The following is a 26,311-nucleotide window of genomic DNA, read 5'->3' as shown; positions in this document are numbered from 1 at the left end:
GAACACCGTTCCTGGTTGCTTAATCTAGCAGAAACTAGAATTTACCTTGTGAATGACTCAATAATTCCTAAATTTAAAATCCTTTACCATGTGGATAGAACAAGAGATTTTTTTTTTCATTTTACCTTTTAAATGTTCTCTATATGTTTTCATTTCTATAAAGCAGTAAGCAAAATAGAATCCTATTTAATTTCATTAAAAATATTAAAATGCCATGTTTCTTTTCCCCTAATTTAGTATAAGAAAAGTAGACATAAGATGCAAAACTAAATGAACTTCAAAACAAGATACCTTTCCCACCCCATGAGTATAATTTCTAAAACTAGATCTCTAAGGCCTAAATAAATTCAAACTCATCACATTCTCAGCTGTAATGTTAGTAATCAAAAAACAAAAAGCAGTAACAACAATGGCCATTTCCTTCATACAAACAGCAGGTACACACAATCAGTTTTATGGCTGGTATCACTTGGTTCCAGTTTTTTCCTACAAAAAAATTTCCTCTAGTCATCACTAGGAAAGCAGAGCCAGTACTGCCTCCGATATCATCATTCACTGAAATGACTGAAACACCTATGGTGAATGAAGCTGATGAACTCCCAAATCTAAAACATCTTTTTGGCATGTACAGCTCATCCCTGAAACTCAACAACATATTGAAAACTTAAGAATGATAACTTAAAGAAGCACCTTCATCTTTTAGACAGAATTTCCCCCCATTAAAGACAAGTGGCTATGGTTGATAATACATGGTAATTTGTTGGTGCCAATATTTTGTAAGAGATTGATTTTGTCCATGTAATTCTAATGCTATGTATTTTACTGATTTCTATACTTAAAAAATAAGGAGACAACAGAGAATGATACAGAGTACTGGACTTGGGGTCAGAAGACGTAAATTCTGGTTTTAATTATCAACTAATGTCATTTAGCAGTGGTTCTTATGTGAACCCCGTAAGGTCATTTCATCTCCAAAATGTTAAAGTTGAGTTTTAAATGATGTCTAATATTCTTTCCAGCCTTTATATGTTGTAAGTCTACATTAGTTCCTGGATGTGCTATAAAAAGACCCAGAAGTATGCAAATTAATGTATCTTTTTAATTACTCTAGGTTGTTGAACACTAAATCATCCCCCTCTTACTGGGTGTACTTTGTTAAATGCAACACATGATTTTAATTCCATGCCACTAAGTATACCTTCAATACTCCTCCATACTTGCATGTTTGCTGTGCCAATTCTCACCTGAGTAAACAGGCAGTTGCATTTACAAGGCCAGTTTATTTGCCACCAATTGATAACCCTCTACATATCTAGTTAACTACCATAAGGCTTGTTCTGCTTTAACTGCGTAATAAAAGCCTATTGAATGAGACATGCTATCTATCCCAGGCAGCATTAAAAGGCACACCTTGAGATAAAATGATCCCAGGGAAGCCAGAGGAAGCTAGTCACAGTAAAAGGAAAGGAATTACAGAACAGCTGGCAGCAGATTATCAAGTCTCTCAATTCAGGGCCTGACAAAGGCCTCAAATATAAAGCTGTCAGGAAGAACCACTGAGTATAAGGCATTTTTGCTTCCTTAGACCACAGCAGGATAATGATGCCAATCAAGTAGAATGTGGGCAGAACACTTCTAAGCCTGCAAAGCAATGCTCATATTTTAAAATTGCTGGCTCAGTGACTCAAACATCATTTAATGAGGATCTAATATGTGCCAGGCATTGTGCCAGGCGCTGGGGATACAAAGATGAGTAGGACAAGGTCCCACAAGGCACTCCCAATCTAATGAAAGAGACAAGTAAACAGCTAATCACAGTACTGCATGGTGATAAATGCTGCTACCACAGAGGGAAAGCTCCACTCAGGAAGCAGAAAAGTGGAGAGGGCATTTCTGACAGAAGAGATGGCAAGAGTGAAGTCCTGGAGTCAGGAAAGAACATGATCTGGGGAAATGCGGCAAGAGGGTACAGATGAAGAGATTTAGGGCATGCAGGAATGGGAATGGCAGAAAGAAGTCTGAAAATTTTATTTTATGAGATGAGGAACCTAATTTTGAAAAAGCTATCAGAAGTGGCAACAGCTATCCTGAACAAAAAAGAAATGTGATTTCCTTCATATTTCAAAAAACTCACAAGAGTGTTCACCTTGACTAATATGTTGCTAGGACAGTTTCTTTTGAATACTGTGGCTTCTCTCCAGAAAAGAAACTTTTAACAACTTGGCAATTACATCCTCTCACTTTTATTAATTTTTGGTTCTGCACCTGGATTTTCTAGGAGCCTAGTAAAAGGCCAGTGGGAAATCTGAATATATTCTAATTTTAGAAGGCTGCCATATGCTATATGCTAAAACTACAATAATGATACATGCTGAAACACGTTTATAAGAAATATAACCAATAACACAAAAGGAGTCAATGAGTAATATTTATCACTTTTCCTTTCACACAATTCTTACTTAAATCATTTCTGTAAGCCATGACTTTAAAATGCCTTCTTTTTAAAGCTATACTCTTGAACAAGAAAGATTAGGAAACTAACTCCTTTAAAAAAAAAAAAAGCAGCTAATTTTTAAAATGAAACAATCTTGCATAAGCCCTAATTATCACTTCAGTATTTGTAGACGAGATCTATATTTGAGGTGGAAAAAATAACATTTTTTGACAAGGTCTCTGGAAGGAGTGAGGAAAGCCACTATTATTTTAATAGGAGTGACTTTAAAATCACAAGCTAAATTTTTAACACCAACATGGAATAAATCAATAAGTAGGTCAAAAGTTGTTAGGTAAACTAAAGCAGAAAATAAAATTAGTAAAAGGAATCTTTGTCCTTTCTTGCAATAAGACAGTTTTGTAAGAGTATCCCTTAGGTCAGCCATACTGTGCCTTGCTATTCAATAATCTTCGGGAGAGGATATCATAGGTAAAGATTTCTAACATAATATAATGGTTTTGGAATTTCCTCTGGCCTTTTCTTGCCTTCCTTTTCTCAACAGAATCTATGTCCTCATTTGCAGCAAGACGATTTTGTGGGAAATCATGACCATAAGTTTTACAGAGCTGTCTCAAAACAGTGAATCAACAGAGCACTTGACTCACACCTTATTTTAGGAATGGGTTCGGTCTGTGGGTATAGCTGCCAATCATGGTTATGTCTAATGGCCTTATCCATCTTTACTTCCATAACTGAATTACTGCTGTGGGTTCAATGCTCTTCCTTTTCTAGTTTACTAGCTAGAGCCAATCAAGTTCTTCCCTAGCATGGAGCAGCGGAAGATGCCCCCAGGAAGCTAGGTTCAAACCCACAGAGCTTAGTTTCAGATCACACATCAACCATAATCTTGCACTCCCTCTTCTTCCCTCATACAATTCTTCATCTAAGTAGGAGATTCAAGAACCTAGAGATGAAATACCAGAGCCATCCTCATTAAAATAATGACAGCAATACCTACAACACATAAAATCACAAAAGAAATATAAATAGCCAGAAAATACTCAACTTCCCTAGTCATCAAAGATAAACAAATTAAAACCAGAGGGCAGCATTTTTTACCTAGCAAGTTATCAAACTAATTTTAAGTATAATATCATGTTGTCAAGAATGGTTCAAAAGTGATACTTTTATAGGTCACTATGGGATCACTGAAATTACCTTCAATTTACAATATTTATCCAAAGTTTGTAAAATGTTGATGCAAACACCCAAAAAATTCACCTCTAGGAATTTTGTCAAAGAAAATAATCAGATGTGCACAGAAACAAGGATACTCACCAAAATATTGTCTGTAATAGGGAGAGATAGAAAACAACATAGAAGTTCAATAAAAGAGTTGTTAACTGTTGAAATAGCTTTTTGGGGAGGAATATTTAATGACCTATAAAAACATTCCTAATGTTTTATGTAGTAAAAAATATACAATATGGTCTTAATTTCATAATATATATGAATAGGCATTAAAGAAATCAAGAGATGTCCAGTTCCATTGTTCCTTCAAGGCCCTTGGTTCTGTGCAGGAAGTGTCTCTGTATCCCATTTTGGCCCATCTACACCCAAATATCCTGAGACCTGTGTGCCAAGACAGAAAATGCCAAATGCTTGGAGTCCTGGCCCTCCTTCACAATACATCACATATAAATATCTGCATCTGATCTAATTCTTACCCTTGTTCCCCTATATATAGGGTATTTTATTCCTCTGGCTTCTTACAAGACTTTATCTTGGATTTTCTACAGTTTGAATAGGATATCCCAACTGTAAATCTTTTTGGTATTTAAGCTGCTTGGCGATCTCTGAAATTCCCAGATCTGTGGTTTGGTGTCTATCATTAATTTGGGGAACTTCTCAGTCATTATTGCTTCAAATATTTTTTTCTATTCCTTGTTCTTTTTTCTTCTCCATTTGGTATTCCCATTACACAAGTTACATCTTTTATAATTGACTCAGTTCTTGGATATTCTGTTCTATTTCATTCCTTTTTGTCTTTGCATTTCAGTTTTGGAAGTTTCTCTTGACATTTTTTCAGCTCACTAATTCTTTCCTTGGCTATGTCTCGTCTATTAATGAGCCCATCAAAAGTATTTTTCATTTCTGTCAGAGTGTTTCTGACTTCCAGCATTTCTTTTTGATTCTTTCTTAGCATTTCCATCTCTCAGCTACATTATCCATGTTCTTGCACACACTGTCCTCTTTTTCCATTAGCACCCTTAGAATATTAGTCCTAGTTGTTCTAAGTTCCCATTCTAGTAATTCCAACATCTGTACCATATCTAAGTTTGTTTCTAATGCTTGCTTTCTCTTATCAAATGTTTTTTGCTATTAACATGCCTTATAATTTTTGGTTTCCAACAAAAATTGTTGGAAACCATACATGATTACTGGGTAAAAGAAACTGAGATAAATATGCTCTCAATGTCAAGTTTTATGGTGAGCTAGCTCAGGATTAAGCTGTGCTTACTGTTTGCTGTAGCAGTAGGTGTCAGAGGCTAAATTTTTCTGCAATGTCCTTATTTTTGTCTCCTCTGTTGTTTTGGATTTTCCTAGAGACTTCTTAAATGAGGTCTGAGACAAGAAGATCTTTTATATTTCCCTATCATGATATAGGAGCTCTGCTGTGCGGTAGCCATGGTGACCACCACCATGGTGAGGGGAACAGGGAAACATCTATAGTTTTGTGTTTAGGTCTGTCTTCTAGTGAGCCTTTGCCCCTGCCCCACTAGTGTGACTTTCACTAGTGCTTCTCAGTTTTGTGGTTTCTCCCTCCTTAAGTGAAACAGGAAGATGAGAGGAGGGCAGGGTTAGGTATTCCCCTTCCCACACCAGAAGGCTACTTTTCCTCAAGTCAGGCTCGGCTCTGGTGAAAAAGTTTCTCTCGAAGGCAGGCCTTAAAAGAATAATACTCTTAGTTTTTAAAATCAGTACTTTTTAATGGAAACAACTTGACCAAAAATCTGTCACAGAATTTTGAGACCCATTAAAACAAAAGTTTAATGAGAAAAAAAAAAAAAAAAAAGAATATTACTCTTGGGTGTATTTCAATATGGCTACTTCCCCCTCTTCCCACCAGAAGCACAGAGAGATTTTTCTCCAATCTCTATTGTAAGAATCTGCTAGAGAGCCTAGAGGTAAAACCCAAGAAAGTGTACCCCACCAACTCAAGGTGCAAGATGGGGCCACCAAAAATTTTTAACTCTCAAGTTTGAACCTCCAGCAATTCATCAATTAGTTTAGGGTTTCCTATCGCAGTGTTGGTTCCCTCAGAGATTTCTGTCCTGGGCAGAAATAGTATGAAATAGTATGCTATGATTCTCTGTTTCAGCCTGTTGTCCCATTTTGGAGCCAATGGCTTTCCTTGCAACCTCAATTCCCTGATCAATCTATAAGAAACACTGGTTGATTTTTAGTTTGTTCAGTTTTTTCCTATTGTGAAGACAGGCCCGGTGACTTCTAGGCTCCTTAGATGCCAGACCAAAAACTGGAAGTACCTACAGTAGTCCCTCTTTATCCATGTGGGATATGGACTAAGAATCCCAGCAGATGCATGAAACTGAGAACAGTATCAAACCCTATATATACTATGTTTTTTTCTATATATGCTTACCTATGATAAGTCTAATTTATAAATTAAGCATAGAAAGAGATTAATAACTAGTAATCGTATAGAACTATGACAATATGCTATAATAAAGGTTATGGGAATGTGGTCTTTCTCTCTCTCTCTCTCTTAAAATATCTTATTGTACTGTATTCACTTCTTCTTGGGAGGATATGAGATGATAAAATGCCTACACAGGAACATGAAGTGAGGTGAATGGTGTAGGCGTTTTGATGTAGTTAGGCTCCTACTGACCATCAGAAGGTGAGTCATCTGCTTCTGGACTGCAACTGACTACAGGTAACTGAAACCATACACAGTGAAACTATGAATGGGAAGGGTGGTCTTCTGTATTTTTTAAATAGATAACCATTGCCAATATTTATCATATAGAATCCTAACATTGCTTAGAATCAAACCATTGTATAACACTATCCACCTCATTTTTAATTGGAGGAAAAACCATTCTAGCTTCCCAAGTGTGAGGGCTCTCATTTTATAGCTTTTAGGGGACTACTTTACTTTATAATTTTAAGAAGTTAGTATTACTGAATGATTTCTAATTTTGTGTTCATGAAAGTATTCACTTTGTCCTGCAGCTACCCTGAATTGACTGAAAAATTCAATTCATTGAAGATCTATGACCCTGCCAGCAAGGAGGCAGTAAATTACAATAAAACGTTAATAGCAAAGTATAAAACAAAATGTACCTTAAAATATACTTTCTATCCTTTACTTTTGCTAAAGCATATAAGCTTTGGAGGCAGAAAGAAATGGATCTTCAGTCTAACGCTCTCCCAACTGAGCTATCTCGGCCGCTGCAGAAAGAAATGGGTTTAGATCTAATCCTCCCCCCTTACTAGCCTTGTTATCATAAAGTTTTTCTCTATCCTTTCTTTTTTTTAAAAAAAAAATTAATTCATGAGACGGGGGGGGGGGGGGGGGGCAGAGACATAGGCAGAAGGAGAAGCAGGCTCCCTGAGGTGAGGGTGAGCCTGATGTGGGACTCGATCTCAGGACCCTGGGATCATGGCCTGAGCCAAAGGCAGACAGATGCTCAACCACTGAGCCACCCAGGCATTCCTCCCTATCCTCATTTCTTCCCTCCATAAAATAAGGACAATAAAACCTAACTCACTGGATAATTACAATGAAGTAAAGTGCTTTGCACTTAAGTGCATGATATAAATAGTACTTGTTGTCTCTGTTGTTATTTTTATTATTTGCAAGGCTATATAACTCCTTCACCTGCTATCATCACTGCTGAAAATATTTCAATGATAGTCTACTACCCTGTGTAGGGCATAGTTTAGCTGTATTCATTCTACTTAGAGCATTCTTTTGCCCCTTCTACTTCCTAAGAATGAATTTCATGAAGAAAAAGTTTTCCATTCTATTTTCCTACATCCTTATAAAACCTAGTTCCCATCAATGTACATGTAAAATGCTACTTTATAAATTTAAAAATATGAACAAAGAAGAAAAATGAAAACATTTTGAGTGCAAACATAATGCCAAAAGCATTGAGGAAAAAAGCTATTAATAACTCAGCAGCTAAAATACTTTTCATAGCAGGAATGGATTTATAGAATGCTTTTAAAATTCAATTTAATACTTCCTTTGTTTCTAAAGGTCTAATTCCACTTCAGAGATTGGCCAATTCTCAAAATGAATGACAGTTTGCAAATTCCTCAAACTGAGAGAAATTTAAATTATACCAAAACTTTCAAATTCAACAGTTTTAATCCTGTAGCTTTTTATACTCAACCTGTATTTGTCTGAGTTTAGTAACGATGAATTTTTCTTCCCTGAGTTTTGTCTAAGCCAGCAAAGCTTTTCCAAAATTTAAAATGAAATTCTAAACTGAAAATAACTTTTTTACAATACAATGCAAAACTTGTATCCTTTCCCCCCAATTATTAAGGAAACTAAAATAGCTTCTTTAAACGAATAATCCAGCTCCCTTTCACAGAAAACATGGAAAAGGGTTCTTCACATTCCTGTTAAACTTCTTCCCTCCCAGGAGATTTGTATTTAAAATTCTCTTCAAAGCAATTAAATGTGGACTTAGTTATTCAGTGACAGAAACACCATGTCCTGATACTAAATTTCAGAAACTGAATGAAAGACATGACCTCCATTCTTGGACATAAGTGGACTTGGTTTCTTTATGGAATGAACCACAGAGTCAAAAACCTTTACTTTCTAGCAGTTAAATTATTCTTGTTTTCTAATCTTACATTATTTCTCCCAAATTAAGCAATGGTTTCAAATCTTTTCATCTAAAAACAAACAAAATAAGACATACTTTTTTCGTGAGTTTGTAAAAATTCAATAAGGCAAAGCTTTCATAAGGAAGCAGTGAAAACACACCTGCAGTCTAATTTATTTATATTTAACAGTGTGCTCCATCCTAAGGAATATGGAAAATATCTATTTTTGAACATTTAGTCCCTCTGATGTTTGCAGGCAGTGGTGTGCCCATGGTTGAACATAAATCATCCATGAATATCTGAGTCACTCTTTATTCATTTTGTTTCTCTTGCTCCCAAAAGAGTAACAAATGCTACTTTCATTCAAAAGAAGTCAAGATGGATAGTCAGCACAAGCAAGTTTCCTCAGGGACAAACTTTAGTTTTCAACCCAAACCAAAATATCTGAATCTTTTGAACAAAAGTACAGAAAGAGATAAGTAGGTCATTAATTAATGCTTCATTTAAAACATGACAGCTAAGAGAGGTCATTGATTTTTGAGCATATGCAACTTAGGCTTATGACAGATTTATAAGAACTTCCTTTCTCCAAGGTGTCCATGAGTTTCCCCTTAAAAGTCATCACAGTTTTTGAATGAAAGTCCAGGGCTGTAGGGCCCTTCCCAACACCAGGAATACAGGATGACTCCAACTCCAGACCACCTTCACAGCTTCTGGAAACTCTGCCGGCCGGCTGGGGCTGGAGTTGCATGCTGGACATGGCTCAGGTTGCAGATATCCTGAGGTACCAACATTCACCTGGCTGTGCACTGTGTACACAAGAAACTGGCCTTCAAGTATGAGACAAGTTAAAAAGGCAGGAAAAGGCAAGACACTTATAAAATCAGTCCATGGATTCATGATAATACTAAAGTCAGATTTACTGACAAAAGCATTGAGATCTTAAAGAAAGTAACAACTGTGGGCAGATACACAAGCTGTTGTATTTGACCTCCCTTTCTTTATGGTTGTCCCCCAAAGGTATGACAGATTAGATTGCACACTCATTTCACTACCACATAAATTCTTCAATTTAATTTTTCATTAATATTTTTCAAGCCAGTTCTTATTCTATTTCAGTTCTACTTGAGCCCACTGCGTCTTTCAAGAAATAATACTGAGGGACATTTAAGACGTTCAGACTACAGAAATATAAATCATGCTGTGAACTAAGGTTCTGTAAACTTTTTCTGTGAAGTCCAGTTAATATTTTAGGCTTTGTGGACTCTGCCATATATTCTTTTTTAAATAACCCTCTAACAATATAAAAACATTCTTAGCTCTATGTGGTACAAAAAAGAGGCCACAGGCAATAGTTCTGCAACCCTTTTAAATAATAGCTGTGAACTAACAGTGTATAGAACATACATAGTTACACAATATAAATCAGTCTTTTCATTTAAAATGAATCATACTGGTTCCACAGGTTTCCTTTTCCTGAAGTAGGTACTAAACTAGGAATGTTTTATATTAGAGAAGGATGAGGAATATACCCTTATTATTTTTCGTGAGGCAAGAAACTCTGCCCAGATACTTTTTCTCCCCTCTCTAGGTGGTCATGGATAAAAAATGTTCACTAAGAATTAATGAATCATCCTTTAGAATATACATACTTACAGTAAAATGCGAAAGCCTAAGTTTTACAGTGTAAGTTGATAAAATACAAATTTATAAAGCCTTAAAAATTATAAATAGATACAAAGTCAAGAAGCCAAAAATAGAATAAAGTTCACCAATCCATCAAAATAATACATCCATCCATGTGTTATTAAATGACTTTCAGGATCTCTGCACTAACAATAAAAAATAGCACAAAATTTTGTAAGGATAATGGCATACAAATGACTTGCTGTAATTGGTATTTCTACCCCACAATGCAATGAAGTCCATTGTACCTGAGATAATGAAACTCTCTTACATAGCTGCTACATTGTTACCAAGCAACACGAAATAAAATGTCAGGATTAGCACTTGATTTAATATATTTTTATCATCAATAAACCATGCTTCTAGTCTGCTACTCTTCTGGATGCAAATGGTCATTAGTCTAAGAATTATATTTAGTAATCTATAAGGGTATACAAGAAAAAAAAGGCAGTAAAGTTAATACCGGACATTCACCAAGTCCATTCTTTTTTAGTATTTACTGCTTCTTTGGTGGAAACGGCAGATATTAATATGAGTAATTCTACTTTTGAGGTAATTTTTGTCAAAATACTCAACTACAATTTGTTAAATACATCTTCATTAGCATTCAAATATTTTCAAACAAATGTAGCATTTCATGAAAATTCAATGGTCTCTAATAGTCATGAATGATCTTTAAATACTTTAATAGTTTAAAATAAGTAGAATTAATCAGTTCAGTCAGTTTAGTTATGTAAGGATATTATCATCTGTCAAGGGACTGTATATCTGGTTAATAGCATAAGAACTTAGAGATACCTCTTTCAGAGTGATTTAGTAATAATTATAAAATGAAATACAAAGCATGAATAAAATCTTACAACAATAAAACTATGAGAGAAAGAAATGTAAATTAAAAGATCATATATAATTTAACAGGTCTAAAAACAAAAACTGATGTAAGTGATATCCACTGCTTATCACAACCATCTGAAAAGTTAACACCTGGGCAAGTGACTGCATTCTCCCTTAGGATCAAGGGTTGCCAGGGTTTATGGGGGTTGGAGGAAAGAGGGTATTCATTCTCTCTACATTGTATCAAACAGCTCTTTTACCTCCTCCCACCCTTTTTCAAAAAAGAATATGTGTGTCAAGTGTTCAACTCAACTGGTCCAGGTGGATGCTGTAAAGAGGATTGGCATAAATAGTTCTTGCTGTCCTCATTCTAGTTAACTAACTGAAGTAGAGCTTTACCAGGTAAATACTTAAGGGCAGTAAAAGACATTTAGCATATTATGCATCATACAGTGAATGTCAGACTTGACATTCCAGCCAAATTCTCATAAATATCATGCTTCCACATGTTAACCAGAGATTTCTATGTGTGAATGAATTCCATATGGGCAGGACCAGTAGTTGCCTGGGTATGGATGTGCGTGCTTGAAATTGAATCTAATGAGGTCTCTTAACTGGTTAGAAGTGCTTGTCTTACGTGGAGAAAACCTTTAATTTTTTTCTGTTTATACCTATGCTTTTTCTTTTTACTGTCTCTTGTACAAGTTATGAGTTTCACTGCTTTAGAAGCTGTAATATCATAAGGCATTAGCAATGTCAAGATTAAGAATAAAAGACACTTAGGAGGAAAGGAATTATGTTTATCCCGTAGGCATTTTTGTATTCTCTAAAGCAGGAAGGAAGATAACCAAAGACTCTAAAACATGGATACATTAATTGGCCTGCTTGGTGGAGATTAAATGTTCGTAGAATCCACTGAAGTGATTATGCCATTAAAATCCACTGTGTTCCCACCTTCTAATTGTAAAGTGAAATAACCAGTTTGATCACTTCTAAGATGATTCGCAAGGAATCTCCAAACAGGGACAGAGAGTCATAAGAGCCAGGAGGCTCCAATCTCAAAATCATGCCCCATTCATCTCAGAGTTTTAAAGTCAGATTTAGGTCTAATCATCTCTTGAGAACTCTTACAAAGTGAACTAAAAATACAAATCATATTTCCCATAGCCTCAGAAGAAGCTATTGCTGTTACCCTCAAGAAAGCTACTCTCATGTAATGCTCCTCAGCCTGCTTCCCTGCACTGAAAGAGGGAGACTTCATCCCTACTCCTCCAACCCACCAGGAATGTTCCCGCCACAGGCTTTTCCACCTGCCACTCCTACTGCCTCGACTTCTTCTCCTCCGAGAGCTGCAGAGCTGGTGTCTTGACTTCCTGGGAGTCTCTAACCGAAGTCATTTCCCTGAGGCCTTTTACTGACCACCTTACCTAAAATTTCAGTTTCTTCTCCTGAAATTTTATGTTCCTTTTCATGCTTTTTGTTTTTTTCTCCTTTACACATATCAACATATGGCATACCATGTACTTCCCTTCTGTTTTCTATTTCATGTCTATCTTGAGCATCAGAATGTAAGCTCCATTGAGAGCTGGGTTGTTTCTCTGTTTTGTTCACTGCCATACTTCCAGAACCTACAAAAGTGCCTGGCACACGAGAATTTCTGAACTTCCTTGAACTCTCCCTAAAATGGGGTTGATATAATGTCTGGTGTTTCTTTTTTAATTTTTTTAAATTTATTTATGAGAGAGAGAGAGAGAGAGAGAGAGAGAGGCAGAGACACAGGCAGAGGGAGAAACAGGCTCCATGTACCGGGAGCCCGATGTGGGATTCGATCCCGGGTCTCCAGGATTGCACCCTGGGCCAAAGGCAGGCGCCAAACCGCTGCGCCACCCAGGGATCCCCTGTCTGGTGCTTCTTTACAGATAATAAAGGAGGAGAAAAAGGGAGATGGGGATGTAGATGAGGCAGGTGTGATTACAGGCTGCCAATCATTGCAGCTAAGGGGTGCACTCAGGGGGCTTCCCCATTACTCTTCTGCTTACTGTTGTATAGGTTTATCATCCTTCATAATGAACATCAAAAACAAAAATTTGGGGGGGGGGGGTGCCTGGGTGGCTCAGCTGGTTAAGTGTCTGCCTTCAGCTCAGGTCATGATCCAGGGTCCTGAGATTAAGCCCATCAGGCTCCCTGCTCAGTGAGGAATATGCTTCCCCCTCTGACCTGATCATGTTCTCTCTCTCTCTCACTCTCCCTCTCAAATAAATAAAATCTTAAAAAAATAAAGATCTAAAGACATAAAATATTTTTAAAAATTAATATCATTTATACTGCAATCAACCTTTGCCCTTCCTCACCCACCAATCAGAAACAACATGTATCTGCTCAGAAGGATGGCAGATGTGCCATCTTTTCCTCCAGTTAATCTCCTAAGGAGAGATGGCATGTGCCAAGCATTGGAACATAGAAGTCAGGGTTCCCAAGGCTTGCCTCTTTTAACAGAAGTCTTAGGATAGTGCTCTGGGAAATAATTTTCAGTATGGCCATAACCTTATATCTTGGAGCATTGTTTTTTTAAAGCAAGGGACTGATAAAACACCATATTCTTGATAATGATGATAATTATGGCTGCAGGGGATGGAGGCAGATGAGGAGTATGAGCAATCTTCTAATTCTTACCTTAGGTGGGTTCGTAGGTGTTCAAAGTATTATTATGCTTCATAACCCACACAGGTTACATTTACACAACATTTGCATGCATCAAGTATATAATATAAGCAATTCTTTCATATGCAAATATATAAATATACAATAATGTGAATATAATAAAAAATTTTTTTCAAACCGTGATAATAAATATATTGCTTTACTAAAAGCTGAAATTAGCTAAACTAGAAGAGGCTTTGTATAAAATGTGCTGTCTTCTAACACCAGCCATGGCACAACCTGACGATGGCAGCTGGGCTATTTCCGTCGCAGACAGCCTCAACAGCCTTCAGTGGCTGAGTCAGACGACCTTTTCTGACAGAGCCAGCATGCCAGGCTGCTTGCAGGAGACAAAAGCTCAACAGTCTCCTGAGTGAAGTACTCCAGCCCCTCCCCCTGAGTTTCCTATTATAAGTTGTTTTAAAAAAAATGCAGGAATGGTCACTTTAAAGAAAAACCCAGGGTGGTGGGATAGGCACCCAAGAGACTAGCAGAGGGGGCTCACAGGGAATTGAGGAGCTAAGACGATCCCTACAAAAGCCAAATGAGTTCCCTTAGGAAGACGTGACAGTCCTCACTTCTCATTATACACACAGAATGCAATGCCAAGAGTCATCCTCTGGCTGGTTTTGCACTTAAACTTGTGTAGTTTATCAGGGAAGACGACTGCACCCACTCAAAGAGAAGGAGGTCCAGAAATAACACCATCTGGGTCAAAAAGAGAAACATCTTTCTGGCATGTGTGCCAATATGTGCACCCACTTGTACTATTTTTCCCAGTAGCAAACCAGTTCCTTAAGGGGATGGTGGCCAGGGGAGGGGGAGTACAGCTGACATTCACTACATTGCAACTTTGTGGTGAAGCATGCAAGTGGCTGCAGGTTTTAAGAAATATGAATGCAATATTCATGTTGATTTTATTAAAGGAGAAAACAGACACACTTGGTCACCTCACTGGCTTTATACTACCCACAAGCTTATGAAGAACACATCTGAAAGGGGAGACTTTTTGAAAAGGAGGAACATTCCCCTTCTAGAGAAACTGGAAATAACTCACTTTGAGGGCAAATTTTATGCTCTCTTTAATTCAAGATAAACACTCTGGTTTACTTATTGATAGAAAATATTTACTGTAAATTAATTAGAGAAGAAACTATGAACAACAACAACAAAAGCAAGAGGTGACTTCTATGTTCCTTTGTCCCTCTGCTTCTAAAGCCAAAAACAATTTTGAGATGCCTAAGGGAACTATCATTAATATGTATTTGTAGTTCTATCCTGACCTCCTTCAAACTCAAGTTACAGGATGTAAACAGGGAGAAAGGCTACAAAGATGCCACACTGTGGAGTGGCACAGAGCTTCGGAAGACAGGCTCTAGCCCAGGCTCTGCTTCAGAAATGTCCTCTACTTCCTCCTCTGTAAGAGAAAGGAGATGTGCTAAGACTTCTAAAAAAGTTTTCGACTGTCTGAAAGTACTAGAACAGATGTTCAATCACCGTATTCAGGGAAATTTGTGAAGAGCTGCAAGGTTCAGAGAAGCTACAAGATAGAATGAACCAAATTAAAGAATGAATGGTCCCACAGAGCAACTGATCACAGGATGAGGCTTCTCTCAAAGCCAACTCCGAGGTATATGGTCATGGAGGAGAAAAAGACCATGATCAGAATAACTGGCAAGGAAGTACAAGAGACAGGAATAAATTAGCCAAAAACCTCTCCACTTGATTCTTTTTTTTTTTTTTTTAATTTTTTAAGATTTTATTTATTTATTCATGAGCAACACAGCAGAGAGGAGAGAGAGAAAGAGTCAGAGACACAGGCAGAGGGAGAAGCAGGCTCCATGCAGGGAGCCTGACGTGGGACTCGATCCCAGGTCTCCAGGATCAGGCCCTGGGCTGAAGGTGGTGCTAAACCCCTGAGCCACCTGGGCTGCCCCTCTCCACTTGATTCTAATAGTTAGCATTGAAATGTACTACTCCTAGAGATTCAGTATCTTCCAAAAGTTTGAAAAGTCATCCATTTATGATGATTTGAGAACATTTCACAAAATAATGGAAAAGAACAGACACCCTGGAATCAATCTCTCTGTGTTTGTCTTGGGTCCACTTAGCTGTGTGACATCAGGTCACATATTTATCTGTAGTTTAGATAAATATTAAACTTATCACTTATCTCTGTACTTTAAAGACCTCGTCTGTAAAATAAGAATAATATTGGTTCCTACCTTTAAGAAAGACTATTATAAGACTTGCACAAGGGGCAGCCCAGGTGGCTCAGCGGTTTAGCGCGGCCTTCAGCCCAGGGCCTGATCCTGGAGACCCGGGATGGAGTCCCATGTCGGGCTCCCTGCATGGAGCCTGCTTCTCCCTCTGCCTGTGTCTCTGCCTCACTCTCTTTCTCTCTCTCTCTCTCTCTCATGAATAAATAAAATCTTAAAAAAAAAGAATTACACAAATAACAATGCACATAAAGACTATAGCAGTGACTAATAATAAATACTTGATTAACAGTAACTGTTATAAAAAAAAAAACAGTAACTGTTATTATTTTATTATTGTTAATAACTAGCAGGCAGGAGAAAATATGGGTAATTTATGATTTCTGAAGATTCCTATTAAATACCACACTACAGAGACTAGCTCATAATCATCCATTCCACTAGGATCCCCATCAAATAAAGCAGGATAGGAAGAGCTGTGATTTACAGAATCTAGGAGGTCAATGCAGGTAACGCGAATCTGGGAGGTCAATGCAGGTAACAGAGTACACAGAACATAGCAAAGAAGAGGAGCTGCAGATCCAGGGTACTCACTAGACTTAGAGTAACACAGACTTAGAAGTCACAAAGTCAAGGTGGAATTTTTGTATCAGAAAATATCCCATCTACTCACCATTCACAATTCCAAATGATTTTCCTCTTTTGAGAACACAGTTCTTATAACTCAGGTTATGAGCATTCAGATCTCTTCTATTATTGAGCTTATGATAATCCATTATCTAAAAGCTGTTTTGCTTAGATTCCTAAGCTAGAATGACAAATTAGATTTCATCTTCATCACTCTAACTAAGCTCTGTCCAATCAAACTTTTCACAGTGATAATGTTCTAGATCTGTGTTGATCAAAACAGTAGTCACGAAAAAAAAAAAAACAGTAGTCACGGGGCACCTGGCTGGCTCAGTGACTGTCTGCCTTCAGCTCAGGGTGTGATCTCAGGGTCCTGGGATCAAGTCCAACATCACGCTCCCCATAGAGAGCCTGCTTCTCCTTCTGCCTATGTCTCTGCCTTTCTTTCTCTTATGAATAGATAAAACTAAAATCTTAAAAAAAACAACAGAAAAAAAAAAACAGTAGTCACTAGACATATGCAGCTACTGAAGAGAAAATGAATTTTACCTTGTTTAATTTTAATTAATTTAAATTCAAATGTCACATGTAACTAGTGGCCACCATGCTGGACATTGCAGGCATAGTTAATTGAGAGTGGCTGACTGAAGTCTCATATTGAAAAGGATCCCACAGTGAGTCTGGGTCTAGCAAAAAAGAGTGCACTGACAGAGATGTCTGTTCTCAGACAAGGGGAATAGCCTTTACCATATTTGCAGGTTTGGTTAAAGGAATTCATCTCCTTTCCCTTATGCCAAAAACAAACAAACAAACAAAAAACTTCTTCTCTTTTCTACTATCTACAGTGATTCTCAGACATGAGAGGGTCATTTTCTGTTCCTAGAAGAAACAAGATTGGCTAAAAGAAGTAGAGAAAAAAGAAGAAAGAAGAAAGAAGAAGAAAGAAGAAGAAAGAAGAAGAAGGAAGAAGAAAGAAGAAGAAAGAAGAAAGAAGAAAAAGAAGAAGAAAAAAAAAGAACTTCAGCCAGGACAATGCATAAGGCCCTTGGTACTCAGAGAAGGAATATTAGTTCCAGGAAGTATTACAGAAGTAAAATCAATAGGGTTAAACTACCAGTTATTTTAAGCTATGTTATAGGCTTTTCTTCAGTGATATTATATGTGTGTGTGTTGTGTGTGTGTCTGTGTGTATGCATGCGCGCGCCTGTGCCATGGACAGGTCATTAAGATGATTCGATATATTAAAAAAAAAAAAAACAGATTGCATAGTGAGAGTAAACCACATTGTCCATTTTGAATGCAAAAAATATACTAAAGCTGTTGCAAAAGAAACCACCATGCCTAGGTTGAAAGTACCACATCCTCCAGAACTTTAAAAATAATACATTTCACTTTCCAAGAGAAGAACAGAATTCTAACATTTGATTTTTCAAAAATACCACCGTACTGCCTCCATGAAATATCATCTTGGCCAAATGCATGCAGGAGTCAAAAGATGTCACACATGACACTACCAGCACGAGAAAAACCATGAACATATATTCTCATTTCCAGATCCCATGATAGGTTTCTATAAAGCTCTCCCAAAGATGGGTCCCCTGGGTGGCTCAGCTGGGTGTCGGCCTTCCACCCAGGGTGTGATCCTGGGGTCCCCGGATCGAGTTCCACATCAGGCTCCCTGAATGGAGCCTGCTTCTCTCTCTGCCTGTGTCTCTGTCTCTGTCTCTTATGAATAAATAAAATCTTAAAAAAAAAAAAAGAAAACAAAAAACTCTCCCAAGGAGAAGTTAACTCAAACTTTCATGAAACTTTGGTTCCAATGTGATTCTCAAAGCCTCAAGTTAAGAATCATTTTGGAATCTCCTTTCAGGTTCTAATACATATAATACAAAATGTCAGGGTTTAGGTATAAGCAACCTAGTTTTATCCCAGAGCTTTAACCCTATAAAGGCTCCAGAATTAGTCATGTCTCTGCCACACCACGAGATGCCCAAAGAAGAGTCAGTTCCTTAATTCAAATGCTCCAAACAAAACAACATCAAAGCAATTACTTATACTACCCTCCTTCTTCTTTAAAGAATTCTCAGTATCAATTACAATAAGATAATGATATAACTTACTATTTTTCTGGGATTCTGTATATAAAATAATGATATAACTTACTATTTTTCTGGGATTCTGTATATAAAAATCCATCTTGCAATTTTACCCAAAGAGGAGTATTTTACTCAAGTACCAAAGGACTGTTATAAACTAGTCAGTCTCAGGGGCACCTGGGTGGCTTAGCTGGTTAAGTATCTGCCTTCAGTTCACGTCATAATCCCAGGGTTCTGAGATCGAGCCCCATATCAGGCTCTCTGCTTAGTGAGGAGTCTGCTTCTCCCTCTCCCACTCCCAGTGCTTGTGGGCTCTCTCGCTGTCAAATACATAAATAAAATCTTAAAAAAAAAGAAGCTGGCTAGTTTCATGACTTGATCCCAAAAAAACTAATGTTACAGTAAAATTGCAAATATTACATATTTAAATAGAATCCTTCAATATCCAAATTTAAAAGTGGCCATTGTTTATCTTTCAGAAAACACATGAACTGTTATAAATTTTCTAAACTAATACATAACAGCAAGTTTAAAAAGCAACCTCTGGAAAACAGAAATGACCTCTTCTCTTACCTCTACTACTGTGGTTTCTGCAGCTTTGCACATCGGCAAATTGAAATTTCTTGCACTTTTCCTATATTAGGAGGAAAGAAAACCAAAAATAAGAAGAGTTTCTCTCAGCTTTGATTACGGATTAAAAGAATTTCTATAAACTAAAATCTTAAATTTTTTAAAAAGAATGTATTATATTTTTTGTGTTAATTTTATAAATAAAAATAATAGCCCCATTTCATTCAATTATAGCTTTTATGGGGTTGAAGGAAAGAGGAACTATTTTTCATATTCTAATATAGATTACATTCAGAAAGATGAAAAAGATATTAATAAATCTACTCATTTAAAACTAATTTGCCTAAATCTTTTAACCGGGGTGCCACTTTATTTCTATAGTCATATATTTCACTAAACTTGCTCTTGTTAAAATATTAAGAAAGGTAGCAAGGGCTTTGTATGAGAAGGCAGAGTAATTATATTCTCTATTAAAGAGAAATCTATTGCTGAAATAAAATGAAACATTCACTGGTAATGCGTGAGTCATCTATAAAGATCATTCTGGGGGACCAATTTCTAATGAAATTTTTTGAAGTGCAACACCCACATCAGACCCTGAGGTGTAAAAATTTCAAGAAAGTGCCAATTTTGCTGATGGTTTTGCACTCAAGTTCTTAAACTAATGCACCACCACCATCCATAAAAAAATTTAATATACTTTTTGTTCCTGAGAGTGTAAGTCGATAAAAAAACTTACATGATAAAGGAAAATAAGTTATATCTTTCTTTTACTAGCTCTTTCAGGCCACCAATGTTTATCTCACTTAGATTCAAGAATAAATATAAAGACAGGTGTGTCCCTGAGAGAGAAGTCCTTGGGTACTTTCTTTCACAAGTCGCTATGTTGGATTCCACTAAATGTCTGGCATGCCCAACATCAAAACCTCCAAGGGCAGTGTGGCCAGAGGCAAAGCTGTGCAGGGCTGTCCTAATGATGGCCTAGATAGACATTTTACCAGTTGTCCCATTAGAAGTGAAGGTCATCCTAGAAACCAGTATCTTGGGACATCCAGGTGGCTCAGTGGTTAAGCATCTGCCTTCAGCTCAGGGTGTGATCCTGGAGTCTGGGGATCGAGTCCCACGTCAGGCTCCCTGCATGGAGCCTGCTTCTCCCTCTGCCCGTGTCTCTGCCTCTCTCTCTCTGTGTCTCTCATGAATGAATAAATAAAATCTTAAAAAAAAAAAAAAAGAAAACAAAGAAAGAAACCAGTATTTTAAGAATTTAAGTCACTTGACCATTGCTGATGAGCAGTCTTATCTCCTGTCAATAACCACAGGCATAAGTCAATGATGGGAAGAGCCCTTGTGCAGTCTTTAGATATCAGAGCCAGGCAGTGAAACACATGATAAATTCATGGAAACAGTTTAAATAGTTCATTTCCATTTGCTTCTATTACAATTTCATTAATTTTTTTAAAAAAGCAACTTAACTTTGCAAACATCACACCAAAATGTCAAATAAGGCAGACATGAGGCAAAATGAGTTAACTGCCAAAATCAGTTGTAACCAAAACCTGGCTGAATTCAAGAAACTAAATATAATATTGATATCATATAAGGTCTTCAGAAATGAACAAAACAACATGAGGGTAGTCACTGAGAATTTAACTATGATCTCACCAAAGGTGCATTTGGTAAAAGATAAACATTATTACCAAAACAGTAAATATCCATATTATAACAGTAAATATCCAGAAAATTATTTCTGTAACCTAACCAGCAAAGTCTTCAAGACCAAACATTTTGGAAAACTTGTATGTATATTTTCAAAAATACTGTTTATTTTGTGGAAAAATAAATAAATAATTTTTGGAAAACTTGTATGTGTATATTCAAAAGTACAATTTTTAAAACCATATAATATATAAATCTAAGATACTAAATATTTGGTATTTAATACGCTTAGGGTAATCAAAAGATCTTGAAATCTATTAAGCCTGTGGTTTAATATCTGTGGCTATCCAAATAACAAGAATGAAAGTTGAGCATCATCTAGATTAATCAACTTTTCAGATAGAACCTACAGAAGTATTTCCTAGTAGACACCAACATGACTAGAAAAGAAGCGACCCAAATGGTTGTTAGCAAGATCTTTCCAGAATATCAAAAAAATTTAGGCATTTTACCTTAATGCATATTAATAACAATTTCAAAATTAAATACAATTGTGTGCTTTTCTCACATTTGCTAAGCACATCTTAACACTTAACTTGTCCTGGCAACTAAAATACCACATGGAAAAATAGTTTGTATGTGACTATATACAAGGGTATTTAGATTCAAAATAGCTTACAAGCAGTACAATGTGGGCCCCAACCAATTAGAACAGATTTCCACAAGTACACCACATCACCAAGACTGCACAGCAGTAGCCTTGCACACACATACATATATGCTGACAGGTGGGCTTGTTTGATTGTAAGCCACTTTATAAATAAGTTTTTAAACATCAAACACATCAATATATCCATTTTTGTAATCATAATTTAGGAAATGTAAAGTTGCTGGAATGCGTTTCATTCAAATTTTTTAAAACCATCATACTACCTGAAAATCACATTTCCTGCTTGGTCTGCCTTCCAGGCTTTCACCAAAGCAAAATCTCCTGTAATTGCTTCTTCCAAAATAAAATGCTGACCATTAAACTCCCTCACCTGCAGGAGACAAAGAGGGCATTGTCAGGTATTTGCATGAGTTCCAGTTGGCCATGGTTATATGCTCTGACAGAAGCAGACAATAAGGATACAAATCTAGTCAGAGAGAGAACAATCTAAATGGAGATCTCAAGGGTGACTAGTGGTAGGCAACTAGGATTTAGTCAAAGTGGCGGAAGGGGAACTGAGGGAACAGCATGTGCAAAGACTCAGCAGCAAGAAAGAGCTTGGTAAACTAAACTTGAGGAACTAGAAGTTCTACATGCTTAAGGCATAGACTGTAGGTTAGCACTCATTTTATTATTTGTGTGCATTAGTTATATATACAGAACATGAAAAACAGCCCATCTTTCCTTCCACTTCAGGGGAGGGGGAACCAAAACTATGTAAGTTGCATAAAATGGCCAATGTATTTTGAACACAAAATAGTTACAAAAATCTATTCATCTCTCCTAATTAATCTATAACCATCTGTTGAAATTTTAATTGGAATTTCTAGAATTTGCAGATGAAACTGGAGAACTGATATACCATATCTTTCCACCTGTGAGCAGAACATATGCCCACATTTTTTGAAGTCTTCTTTTACCTCCTTGAATTGCTTTTAATTTTTCCCAAAAAAGCTTTGTATATATTTTCTTTAGGTTTATTCATAGGCACTTCATGGTTTTTGATGCTACTATGAGTATTCTATGTTCTTCTATTATACCTCCTCTTCTGTCATTACTGGTTTAATGGATGCTATTGATTTTTGTATGTGCATTGCCTTTTAATTGTACTACAGATAGAGGTGGAAGAGGGGAGAGGAATCATAAAGTAAAACTATGCCATGGCATTTTGTTCCTCTTTTCTTCTCAGGGATTTAGCTCTGGGATTTCAAACAAAGAAGAGAGGAAACAACGCCACTACTACACATCCATCCTATACATGACTGGGGCCTGGGAAGGCACAGCTCCATCCTCGTTCGTACTGCACCCTCTAGTGGACAAGCAGCATGCATACCAGGGGAAGCTTCAGGAGAAAGTTTGGTGTATTGACTTTTCTTCAACTACGGTTTAAAGCAGAAATCCTTTCTTAAAGAACAGCTTCCTTAAAGACCTTCCCCCACTTTCCAGTGAATTTATGGGATCACTGAATAAGGAGAATCTTGTTAACACGAAATTTAGACAAGTCATATGGAGGATATTTATAAACTGTACATCAAAACGTAGCTTTTTAAAGCTTTTTATGTATTTCAAAGTCATTACTGCCAACAACGATGACTGATGACAGGTATGTTATGTTGTATACAGATCTAGAAAACTTCATAAAGATCTAAATATATGCTAATCCAAGGCAATGTGAAAAAATTGACTTTTTTTTTTTTTTCCTATTCCAATTATAGCATTCCCTGATGGATCTACAAACCAGCAGCTGCTTATGCCAGGCCATTCTAAAATTTTAAAACAGGGAAAGGACTGGTTTTGTCACACTAGCTATTTAGCTATTACACTCACTTAAAAGAGTTGTAGGTTTCCTGGTCACCACCTCCCCCTTTTTTTAGCCCTTTCTTGTATCCATTCCAATCAAATTCCCACCAATGCAGAAAAAGTCCTCTTTCAGAAAAATTCTTGAAGGTCACCAATGACCTCCATGTTTCTAAAGCCAATGTCCCACTTCTCACTGACACAACTGATCACTTCCTCTTTTGTAAAATTTCCCTTGTCTTTCAAGTTACTAGACTCCCCTTGCTTTTCTCTTCACTTACTAAACATTTTCCCATTCTTCTTTGCTGCTTCTTTTCCTCTTCCCACTTCTTAAATGCAAAGGAGGCATCCACTGCCTGTAATCCAACCCTAGACACTCAGTCCCACAGATTTAAATACTAGATGCTGAAGACTCCAAAGCTCGTATTCCAGCTCTAAACCCTCCCCAAGCTGGAGACAAGCTGGAGACTACTGAGCAACTTCTGCTGAAGCCTAGAGGATGTCTCAAATACATCCAGTCCTAGACAAGGCTCTTGGATTACTCCCATACGTTGTCCATCTCATAAGCAGCATGCATGGTTCTTGTTCTTCCTCATGCCCCACAACCAATGCATTGGTAAATCCTGCTGGCTCTGCTATCAACATATGTCCTGATTCCAACCACTTCTCACAAGCTCCACTGTTAACCACCTCAGCCTAAACCACTTCCTTGCCCACCTGGGTCAATACGACAGCGTCTTAATCTCTCTCACTGCTTCTGCTCTTGGAACCTTCCCAAAAACTCTCCACCTGACAGCCACAGTGATCCCTCCAAAATGTAACTCAGACCACTTCATTCTCCCGTCTGTGAACTCTCTACTGTGCCCTCACCACTCAGTAAAACCCAACTCATGTGATCTGGCTCTCACACCTCCCCCCTTCAGCCTCTCTTCCTACTGCTCTCTGCCTCATTCATTCTGTTCTTGTCTTGCTGCCCTGCTGTTCTACAAACAGGGCTAGCCTGCCTCAGGACCTTGTCCTTCCTCTTCCTTCTAACCAGAGCACAACCCTATAATCTTTGCTCACTCATTCTCCTGTTTTATTCAGATCTTTATCAACTGTCACTTTCTCAGAGAGGTTTCCCCTTACCCAATCTGGAACACCACTTCCCTGGCCAGTGAGCATTCTCTCTGCCCTTACCCTACTTGATTTTTCTTCACAGCACTTTCGTTATTAACAAAATATGTTTATGAATTCATTCTGTTAGTTCCTCCACTAGCAGGCACACTTGGTCTAGATCATCACCCTTTCTAACTATACTTGGGCCAGTGCCTGACAAAGAGTAGGATCTCAGTAAATACCACTGAATTAAAAGATTTACTCACCTCCTCTTCCTACCATAAGTAGGAGAAATAAAGAGCTAACAACAATCATTTTAAGAAATTATTTGTCATGTTCCTAGGTAATTCAGATAAAAGTACAAAACTACTAGATTTGTGCATCTGACTCCAGGCAAAAACGAATCCAGGCATTCAGGACAGACTCTAGTCTATCCTATGTTTTCCCAGGGTGAGTTAACGCTCTAACTTCTACCAAACTCTCAAGGTATTAACCCAATTTTTCTAGGCATCATTATCTACATTACTAAGATCCATTTTAATAATTAGGCTCCTGTCTTATTTGCCAAAAAATTTTTAAACCCCATTAGGCAGTAAAGAGAGAAGCAAGATAGAATATTAAAAAAAAAAATGTTAATCAAAGCTTTGAGTCAATATAGGTCACTCTAAGCAGAAAGGCAAAGCTCCAGATGGAGGACACTGCTAGAGACAAACGCTGAACAGCAAGGGGCATGTTCGATGACCTTTTATCTTCTCTCATAACATGGAGGTGCAGAGCTAACATCCCTATAATCAAAAAAAAAATTTTATAAAAATCGCTATAAGCAAGTGGTTTAAGAGATCCTTTGATTATGAAGCTGTCATTTCCTTTGAGCTATGCACAGTATTTCTGCAGCCTGCACTAACACTCTTGAGCTGTGTGGCCAGGGAGAAGGGAGAAGGACTAAAATTACAGTAATGGAATACTGGGCTGTGTAATTTTTACAACTGGCTCAAATCTGAGTTTCTCAAGTATCTATCTAGAGGTCTGTTCTTTTCTAATATGTGAGTGACGTTATCTGGGAGAAAGATACGCCAACCTACCCAGCACTTTAAATAAAACTAAATTATTCAGTTAGCTCAAGTATGTCCAGTATATAAAATGAAGGACAAATGCTCTATTAGGTAATTACAACTGCCCCTTGCTTTTCGAAATGGTAAACGAACTTGTGATGTCTTTGGTTTTTTCTTCCTCCTTCATCCACATCCAGAAGGGGCTTGAGAATAAAAGTTTACTATGATACAATGATGCATCTACTCTCTTTTTCACATAAGCATAATCAGAAGTTATAAATGCTCCTACATTTGTTAAAACCTACCATAAAACTAATCTTGACTCACACATCTTCTATAGATTTCAGTTTTGTTTCTTCTCATTTATTTATTCTGGTTTCTGTATGTGATTTTAATTACTGGCAGATGCTCTGTTTTAGCTAGAAATTGTACCTAGCATATGCACATAAATGAAGGACAGTGTCTCTTCTCACACAGAGGTGATTGTATTCTATCTACCCACTGAGTCCACCTGGAAGTCTACGCTGAAAGAGGTATCCCAGTGTTACCTGGATGAGGGTACTTCTTACCTCTCTGGGCTTACTGGCAATGGCAATGCTGCCATCTTTGTTGTATTTGATTGGGGACCCTCCTTGTTGCACCAGGGTCCCATACCCGGTGCTGGTGTAAAATGCAGGAACTCCAGCCCCACCTGCACGAATCCGCTCTGCAAGCGTGCCCTGCAAGAGAGCAACCAACACATCATAAAAAGTTCATTAAGTGTACTTCTATATGTGGATATAGAAACATTTACAGACATGGTTCCTTTCTCTAGAAGTTTAACATTCTAAATAGTACCTAGTATTGCATATTAGTGTATTTCACTAACACTATATGCTAGATTAGTTGAAAATAAGTATTGTCTCTCTAGATAACAATCTCTCAATTCTTAATCCACATTCAAATGTAACTCCCTCTTTGTA

General features: G+C 37.3%; 1 protein-coding gene across 1 annotated transcript in view; it reads right to left on the bottom strand.

Moving 5' to 3' along the window:
- The window catches only part of OXCT1 (3-oxoacid CoA-transferase 1), a 125,397-nt gene that overhangs the window by 75,443 nt on the left and 23,643 nt on the right, over window positions 1-26,311 (bottom strand). The window contains exons 5-7 of the mRNA XM_072756991.1: window positions 25,919-26,068; window positions 21,627-21,733; window positions 19,041-19,101 (exon numbers count right to left, since the gene is read on the bottom strand). Of these exons, the coding sequence (XP_072613092.1) occupies window positions 19,041-19,101; window positions 21,627-21,733; window positions 25,919-26,068 (318 nt within the window). The remainder of the gene's footprint in view (window positions 1-19,040; window positions 19,102-21,626; window positions 21,734-25,918; window positions 26,069-26,311) is intronic.

Source organism: Vulpes vulpes, chromosome 4 (genome assembly GCF_048418805.1).
Source record: "Vulpes vulpes isolate BD-2025 chromosome 4, VulVul3, whole genome shotgun sequence".
Classification (NCBI taxonomy): domain Eukaryota; kingdom Metazoa; phylum Chordata; class Mammalia; order Carnivora; family Canidae; genus Vulpes; species Vulpes vulpes.
Note: the sequence above shows the minus strand (reverse complement) of the source record. Positions and strands in the feature narration are given on the sequence as shown.